Source organism: Polistes dominula, unplaced genomic scaffold, assembly GCF_049000335.1.
Source record: "Polistes dominula isolate Pdom_NZ unplaced genomic scaffold, Pdom_raw_medaka contig_84, whole genome shotgun sequence".
NCBI classification, from domain to species: domain Eukaryota; kingdom Metazoa; phylum Arthropoda; class Insecta; order Hymenoptera; family Vespidae; genus Polistes; species Polistes dominula.
This window is the reverse complement of record NW_028300944.1, coordinates 2,607,161-2,616,669: the sequence shown is the minus strand read 5'-3', so window position 1 is coordinate 2,616,669 and position 9,509 is coordinate 2,607,161. Positions and strand designations below refer to the sequence as shown.

Here is a 9,509-nt window from a genome sequence, read left to right as displayed (position 1 = left end):
TTTTTGAAATAAGTATCGTTTCAGCCGATAACTCGTTTACGCGAGAAATATTTAACGAAGTATATTGCCGTTGATCGGTAAAATCAGTCTGATTGTTATTAAACATTTCTTAATATTTTTGCAATAAAATAAAATCATTTTTTTTATTATTAAAAATTATGTCACATCAAAATGATATTAATGTTAAAAGTAAAATTAAATACTTCAGCTATTTATTGATATTTTTCCTCTCGTCTTTCACAAGCCGAAATAGCTCAGTTGGGAGAGCGTTAGACTGAAGATCTAAATGTCCCCGGTTCAATCCCGGGTTTCGGCAAGTGAAGTTTTTTTTTCGTGTTTACGCGCTTAACGTATTTTTCATCTTTCAAGAATTTAATATTCTTATTAATTTTATTTTATATTCAATTCGTTCAATTTTAAATAATTAATTTATTTATTTCTCGCATTATCAATTTTCGTGATTTTTGAAAAAGTGTCATGCATTTGTCATACATGAAAATTGAAATTTACGAGTTGCAAATTAATACAATTTTATAGGTCATTTAAACATTAATTGTATTCCGAAAAAAAAGGATTTATTTTTTGATATTCCAAAAAATGTTTTTTTAGAAACAGGATAATATAGAAATAATTTCTATTCTTATAAAAGAATTAAGCATTGTAAGGAGCCTACGAAATCAATGAGAAACATCAATCAATTTGCTAAAGGATCAACTTGATTTTTTTTTTTTAAACGGGGTGGTTTACACCGCGCCCTTGGGATTGGTTTATCAATGCGCAGGCGTATCGTTCGTTTCACTTCCTTTAGCTCGTCGAGCTGTTTCGGTTGTTCGGTCCACTTGACAGTCGACAGTCGGAATTACGTTAGGGTTGAAGTCGTGCATTTCTCTCATTGTGAGAGACAACGCAAGGATGCGACGATTGTTCAAATCCTGAGAATACAATTTCTCTACTATTTTCTCTTTTCGAATATATAGAGATTTTCGTGTAAACATCCAACGATCACGATCCAAGGAAAAAACCAGTGATATATAAAAAGAGCTCGTATGCAACACATTCGTTAAAACGTCAAGAATCATCTTTCCATTTTTCATATCCTTGTTTATCTCGCGAAAAAAAGAAAAGGACTATTGGTTATCGTAAAACGAATTCAATGTGATTCGTGGTTCGTGATTCGTGTTGATTTTCTCATATCACGAATCTCAACTTTGGTGTCAACGCGTTATTGTTTTCATTCGAAAAAGAAGGAAAGAAGGAAAATGACTGCTGCTGCTGCTGCTGCTGTTGCTGCGTCGCATGTTTTCGTCCTTGTCCTTTGTCTATTACTTTGTCAAGCTGACTTTTCTCATGCAAGTAAGTTGAAAGATTTAAATATCATTTCGTCGTAGATTCAAATCTACGTTTATTGTATTCTTCCCAACTTCGTACGCTTTAACTTTGTCCTGATTCGAACAATTATATACATATATATATGTATATATATTTATTTATAAGATGGACAAATAACTAAATGGGACACCTGTATGTATTATGCGAAAATACAAAAGGGCAATTTAACGTGCTTTTCTAATAATTCATTTTTTTTCTTTCTTTCTTTTTTTTTTTCTGCGAATGTGTTCTCAAGTGTGCTGTAGAAAAACGGTATTTCATGGACGCTGAGTACGCGACGCGATATTAAATGTTGGAAGGAAGTATTCGAGCGCGAAGTAAAAAGTGACCGAGAAAGAGAGAGAGAGAGAGAGAGAAATTCCTAGCCCTCATATTTTCCGCAAACGTAATCAACTTTTTCCCAAAATTCACTCACACTGTCTTTTCTTCTTTCTATCTCTCTCTTTTGTGTCAACAAAGACGAATTGGTTGACCTTAAATACGATAGATGATTCTAAACAATTGACTTGCTCGATATAACGAGCTTAACTATCGATAATTAAATCAAACAACGCGCTAAATTCGAATAGAATCATAAATCCGTAACCGAAATGAATTTTAAGTGAAATTATGCCAGATCAGGTTTCCAGGAAGAACCTTCCAAGTGTTTTTCCCATTTCACTTATTCGCTCCTGGAAGGGATCGAAAGGAACGTTTCAAGTGTTGAAGCTTGATGCTTAAGGTGGTGGGAAGGAGAGAGGAAGAGAGGGAATGTGCTTAATGCTTGCTTTAATTACGAAATTGGGTCGTCGTGCTTTGCTCTATATGCTGGGGTAGTACGGCCCGCTAATTCTTGCGGACAGATTCAATTAAAGTACCCATTCAAAGACCCCCCCCCCTATCCCTTCGAATCGGTCATCAATTTTTATTTTCTATCTAAGAAGAAAGGTTTCTTTTTATTTTTTTTTGTTCTCTCTTTCGGATAGAGCAAATTTTACGATTAATACTTTCGCTACTACGGGAGACTATAGTGGCCCTCCATAAAATGCCGCGTATTTTTACATACGACGAACATATGCAGTTATAGCACATCAAATATCCCATTATGGTATATATTAATACCCCATATATATCTCGTTATTTTAGTGTTTTGTTTTTTTCTCAATTAAAAACTGTTAACATCAACAACAAAATTACTAAAAAATAAAGTGTAGTTTCGTAGCTACACGTATTAGCAGCCTGTACAGTGAAGTAGCGCCATGGAAAACACGCCTGTAGCGAAAGGGATAAAAGGGGTACTATTAAAAATAAAAGGTGATTTTTGGGATTTTTTTTTAAAGGAAACTACTGCATGGAATGTTTTAATTTTTAAAGAGATATTCGTTGATATGTAATGAATACATGACCAAATTTTTGAACCAAAAAATTGAAAATTAAGCGAGTTATTCGCAATCTACTAAGGCCCAAAAAAGAAGTCCCCCCACTACTGCAGTTATAGAGACCTTCACAGTGCATGAAATCAAAAAAACCAAAAAGTTTATTAAACTAGAAAAAATTTCTCGTACCATGAACGTCGGTCGAAGGGAAAAATTGAAATTTAACAAAATGGCGGAGTTTTGAGAAAAACGTTTCAAATTTCGCGCAAAAATTAGATGATTTTTGGCCTGCCAAAATGACATTTTTTATTCAATCGGAAAACTGAAGGTTCATAAGTTGAACAAGAATCAAATCCATCAGATAATTTGTCTTTGAATTATAATTGCGGCAAATTTGAAAATGTAATTTTCGAGAAAAAAGAATTTAAAGGTTAAGTTACTAATTTCATCGTAATAAATCAAGAAATGTTAGATGACTGTAACTCAAAAACTATTTGATATATGCACTTGAAATTTTAGTATGTTATTTTTAAAGGTAAGACCAGTAATTCTCAAAGTGGGTGCTACAGCAATTTAGGGGATTGAGATATTGAAGGTTTTGCGTTTTAATGCAATTAAAAATATACTCACGAGTTATACTGCTTACGTGTGTCTAAAGGTGTTCAATTTAAATTTCCTATTAAAATTGTGACAATTATTAAATGATTATTATGCGTTTTCTAACTACGAAAGGGAGTTAGGCCAACGTCAAAATCAATGATTTGATTTTTTCAAAAATTTCGAAGGGACTTAACTCCACTCATCATAATTTAAGATGCTTCAAATTGAAAAAATCAATACTGAATTTACTTTACATATCTTTAAAACACTTCAGAAACATAATTTATGTGATTCAAAACATTTTTTAACTACATAGCGTACAAAATTACAAACATAACATATAAAACAATTTACTACTCATCTACATTTTGTGAGTGTGAAAGAGATTTGAATAAATCATGATGCTCCGGTGGTATATATCGTAAAAGGTCAATTATGCCCTTGAATTTTGCTGTTGTAATTTGTCTGATATTTTATATAGTGGTGTCAATACAATATTTTTGAAGTTTCTTGGTCTACCCCGACGTGGTAATAAATTCAGGACTTTCAAATTTTCATTCTCATTCATTGATGTCTTATAGAAAATTTTATACAGTTCATTTTTGACAAAATGCATCCAACATATTTTTATACCAGTTTATTGATTCTTCATCAAAATTCTTCACCCTTTTAAAAATTGCGTCATTTAATAATTTTGTTCATACAAAACCTTCTTGTCTCATTTTATTTACAATAAAGTATTATCATATTTGCTCGGAATATAAGCAACCTCAAATGCTTTATTAATACATCACATGAAGTTGTACAATAACCAAGTGCAACCGGAAAATAATAAATGACGATTGGAATTAGGCAACTTTCGAAATAAACTTTTCATCATTCCGTTAATCGGCAAAATTTCTTATTACAAAATTTTCATGATTTTAAATATATTTGTAACAAATTGCTTCAGAATGAAAAAATCTCTTAACTCGATTTTTTTGGAAAATGGGGTTAGGCCACTTTCAAAATAAGCGGCTCATATATTTCTTATTAATTGCTATTAATATTAAAAAGAAATTAATTTCCTGGAGTTACTAAGTAATATTATTTCTGGAAAGGGGGCGGTAGGATAAAAAAGTTCGAAAACCACTGGTATAGACTATTGAAATATGCAATAAAAAAAATTCAATTTTTTTTCAAAATTTCACACTAGTGGTACCCTTTAAACTTGGAAATAGAATGCTTGGAAATAGTCGGTGATTAAAAACTATAATAGTTAAAGCGCATTTTACCGTTATGACACTTACCTACCTCACTCAAGCTTTCCTCTGCCCCTTTCTCTTAATCGACACGACGATGACTTTCTCTCATAGGAATTGAGTTTAATGACTTGCTCAAATTGAATCGCTTGGTACCTTCAGTCAGCTAGATAGACGTTCTTGTATAAGTCGAGAAAGGGAAAGTGTACGCGACGACTTAGTTAGAGGCGAGGTAAATCGACGGGAAACAAATTACTCCAACTTTCTGTCAACTTTACTTTTTGCGAATAATCGCTTTTCCATTGGCTACGAATAATACTTTTACCGTTTATTTCTCGGTTAAAAAGAAAACATAAAACAGAGAGACACATTTCAAGAGAATATTACAATATATATTGTATACATTTTGTTGAATACAATTTAAGTACATTCGGTGACAACCGAGACGAGAGAAATCTTGGAGGAAAATCTTTTGTACGCAAACAGACGGACGTTTTTAGCCAATGGGATTTACGGATTAGTATCTATCTCCTTTCCACCCTTACCTCTTCATGCTGGTCACGAATGGAAAATGAAAATTCTCCTTACAAAGTTTTCCAATTAAATGTCTCATCGTCTATAATAATATTTCGAAATAATAATCGAACGTGAGCAAAATCCATAGAAATTTTAATTAATACATATTTGAAATTAACGAGAGAAACGCGCGAGGACGTTAAAGAAGTAAAGGGTAAAAAAAAAATTATGATATATATTTTTCGTAATTAAAGAAATTGGAAAATGAATTGGTTTGGGTGGATGGTGAAAAAATGACTTTTGTTTGACATTACTTCTTACCTTATCGAGAGGAATAATAATACAACAGGTTGATCTTCATTCGAGAAATCTAGCGAGAAATCAGATATATGTGTACAGGCATCCCTTGAATAGCACGGTACTTGAATTGCAAGAAGTCGCGAATAGCACAGTGGAAAATTGCGACAATCCTCGAATAACACTGAGTTTGAATTACACGAAGTCTCGAAAATTGCTGTTAAATATTAGGTCGATAACACTTACATATGCACATATACATATCGTCGGCTTACCAGAAAAACCGGCTGCCTGTAGTACGATCCAATAACGCATACGCAGCTGACTGATTTCTAAGTATTATTGGTCAAGGATGTTTTTTTAATACGATATTATATTTAAATGCTTATTTTCTGATAGCGGCTGGCAAGGTAGATCCAATGTTATGTAATATTTACACTTTGCACTCGAAGCCTTTTTCGCTTGCGCTAACTAGTAATTCGAGACGATTCCGGCAAAATTAGGGAAACATTTTACATGTACTTTAAAATCATTTATAAACATACAAACCTATGCAAATAATCAAATTTCACCAATTTATTTATTTTTATATCAAAAACATCAAAATTTGAGAGAAATATACTCTGTAATCAGTTTTTGTATGATATTTCGTAAAACAATACCCAAGGTGCATCCTTTATCAGAACACGTATCACAATAATATGTTACTTCCCGCCTACCTCCAGGCGTATTACGATCAGAACAAACATTACAGTCCCTTTTTGGCCCTTTAAGTATTATCTTTAAGTATATCTTATTCCACATCATAAATAAGAAGATAGAGTAACAAAAGACTTCCAATAAGCCGGGCGCCGTATTAGTGCCGCTCGAGTGCAATGGGTTAATATTTTTAAAAATCAACGAAGGTCAAAACTGGCGAACAAGTCGGACGCAATACAGCTCTTTTGCGTTATGGTCGCGTCGTAGTCGCGTCAGGGTTGTGTCAGGGTTGCGTCATACTTTAGTTGTTCAAACAACGGACGGAACAGATATTTCCCGAATAGTTTTTATTGGTCATTGTCAGGTTTTGTATTTAATGTTTCACATCATTGGACTCGTCTTGTCGGCCGCTATCCGAAAATAAGTATTCAAATAAATCTCAAATATGACTTAAGGGGACACGTCACCTTCGAGTGCAAAAAAAAGCGGTTTTTTTGTGAACTTTTTTTGCAGCCAGTTTTATTAATATCAATACAAATTTTTGGTATATGTAAGTTATATATCTGAACTATATTGACAATTTTTTTTGTGTGTAAAAATATTGTAAATTGTGTTGTCTGTGGCCACTTTTCTAAGAGTCCAAAAAAAAAAGGTCAAATTTTGGTTTTTTAATTTTTCTCAAAATAGTCAACTTTTTGCGAAAAAATTGACATTTTTGCAGAAAAATCGCCGAGTTTTTGAGAAAAAAAATTGGCATTTTTTCTAAAAATCCTTTCGTTCATTCCTTAGATACGTGTATCTAGTATTACTGTACAAAATTTGGTAAGGATCGGATAAATGGTCTGGACGCAGTGAGGGCAACCGTTTTAAAAACGCGAATAGGAGAAATTAACGTTTACAGTTTTGGCAACTTACTTGGAGCACTACGGCGCGCTCCGTTTAAACTACTACAGTTTCGTAAATAATGCGCGGATCTTTACCAAAATTTGAAGAAATATTTTTGAAATAATATTCTTTCAGAAAATCGAAAAAAAATCGATTTTTTTGTTGACGTGTCTCAACCTATCAAAAACACTAATGTGATATTGTAGTCCTGAATTTGTCATGCAACTTTTTCTTTATCGACTTTTTTGCTATTCATGCTATTCAGGTGATAAAAGCTGGTGAATCACCCTATATATGTTTGTTATACACATAGGTATATATATAGGTACATAAGTAAATAGGTATATGCGTAGAGACGTTGTGTTACGCATGGAAAATTGGATAGCACGGCGTAGGACAAAACAAATGAAGGCCGCGGTTGAGCCACGTGATTGGCTATCAAGGCGTGCACCATGCGAGATACGAACCAATCAGGAAAGTGGTTTTCGACGAGAGGGCTTGTTGCATAGGTTTCCTGGTTCGATTCTCCTCGTCCTTTGGTTTATAAGCGCGTTATAAGACCGTTTGCAATATCAACGTTATCGCTGATAAAACGGAACGCTTGTTTACTCTTTGATAAAATTATAAAGGAAATGTTAGAGAAAATGTTAACAAACAAAGGACACGACGTTTAAACGTCGACGAGGAACAACAATTGCGTTAATGCATGTACAATAAATACGTAAATATAAACGTATGTCGTTTACAACCCTCTCGTCTGGTTTTGTTTGAATGAACGAAACATTAATTAAAACGAACAAGAATTTCTGTCGTAACTCAACGTATGACAAAGAATTTAATTCAATATTTATTTCGTTATCTTTTTTCAATACTTCATTGTCAATGTCATGTCTTTACACATGTTTAACGAATTCTTTAGATTACATATATTATTTCTTTACAATTTTCTATGTAACAAAATATGCTGTATAATAAACGTACGTTACTATTAATTTAATCTTGGCTGGTTAATGAATAGGCCTGATACTTTTTTTTATAAATGAGACGTTTATTTAAAAAGTGGCCTAACTCCAATCGTCATTTATTATTTTCCGGTTGCACCTGGTTATTGTAAAACTTCATGTGATGTATTAATAAAGCATTTGAGGTTGCTCATATTCCGAGTAAATATGATAATACTTTATTGTAAATAAAATGAGACAAGAAGATTTTGTATGAACAAAATTGTTAAATGACGCAATTTTTGAAAGGGTAAAGAATTCTGATGAAGAATCAATAAAGTGGTATAAAAATATGTTGGATGCGTTTTGTCAGAAATGAACTGTATAAAATTTTCTATAAGACATCAATGAATGAGAATGAAAATTTGAAAGTCCTGAATTTATTACCACGTCGGGGTAGACCAAGAAACTTCAAAAATATTGTATTGACACCACTATATAAAATATCAGACAAATTACAACAGCAAAATTCAAGGGCATAATTGACCTTTTACGATATATACCACCGGAGCATCATGATTTATTCAAATCTCTTTCACACTCACAAAATGTAGATGAGTAGTAAATTGTTTTATATGTTATGTTTGTAATTTTGTACGCTATGTAGTTAAAAAATGTTTTAAATCGCATAAATTATGTTTCTGAAGTGTTTTAAAGATATGTAAAATAAATTCAGTATTGATTTTTTCAATTTGAAGCATCTTAAATTATGATGAATGAAGTTAAGTCCCTTTGAAATTTTTGAAAAAATCAAATCGTTGATTTTGACGTTGGCCTAACTCCCATTCGTGGTTAGAAAACGCATAATATTCATTTAATAATTGTCACAATTTTAATAGGAAATTTAAATTGAACACCTTTAGACACACGTAAGCAGTATAACTCGTGAGTATATTTTTAATTGCATTAAAACGCAAACCCTTTAATATCTCGATTCGAACATAAATGGAGTCAGGCTACTTTCAATATAAACGCTCATATATATTTTTTATTTGTGGGGAAAACAATAAGAACCTAACGTCACGTTCGACGTATTTCATTTTTTGGAAACGCTAAATGGAAAGTTCCAAACATAAGAAATGAAAAAGTCCTTTTTTAAGTTATTAAAAAAAAAAATTTGGAAGTGAAAGAGAGAAAAATAAAAAAATAAACGTTTAAATTTGTTAATTATCATCCTTTCGACTTGTCCCAGTACTTGAAGTTTTTTTTTTCTCGAGGAATCCTTCGTGTTACATGCAATTTCCAAGTTCCTTTTGTCTGTCTTTGTCGGTTCGTGACGGAAGCATTTTTAATTAGGCTTCTGTATGCCCCAGGTGCTATTCACCGTCTTCTGTATCTAATATATACATATATACATATATATATATAAAAATTCAGTGTCACATTGTTGGTTTCCTATGGATTCCGAAACTACTCAACAGTTTTTAATGAAATTTTTTGTATTCTGTGTTATTTTTTCCAACTTCGAATATAAAATAGTTTTTATTGCATTAATTTTTTATTTTTTATTGCTAATTTAAGGATTT

At 32.3% G+C, this 9,509-nt stretch overlaps 1 protein-coding gene and 1 non-coding gene across 2 annotated transcripts in view; both read left to right on the top strand.

The window, feature by feature from the left end:
* The first annotated feature begins 243 nt into the window (after positions 1 to 243).
* On the top strand, positions 244 to 316 carry TRNAF-GAA (transfer RNA phenylalanine (anticodon GAA)). The gene has a single exon. It is a non-coding gene; the product is annotated as a tRNA-Phe (tRNA).
* Positions 317 to 823: 507 nt separating this feature from the next.
* Positions 824 to 9,509, top strand: part of LOC107071836 (uncharacterized) — a 46,867-nt gene continuing 38,181 nt past the window's right edge. The window contains exon 1 of the mRNA XM_015331166.2: positions 824 to 1,353. Within this exon, the coding sequence (XP_015186652.1) occupies positions 1,260 to 1,353 (94 nt within the window). The 5' untranslated portion in view covers positions 824 to 1,259. The remainder of the gene's footprint in view (positions 1,354 to 9,509) is intronic.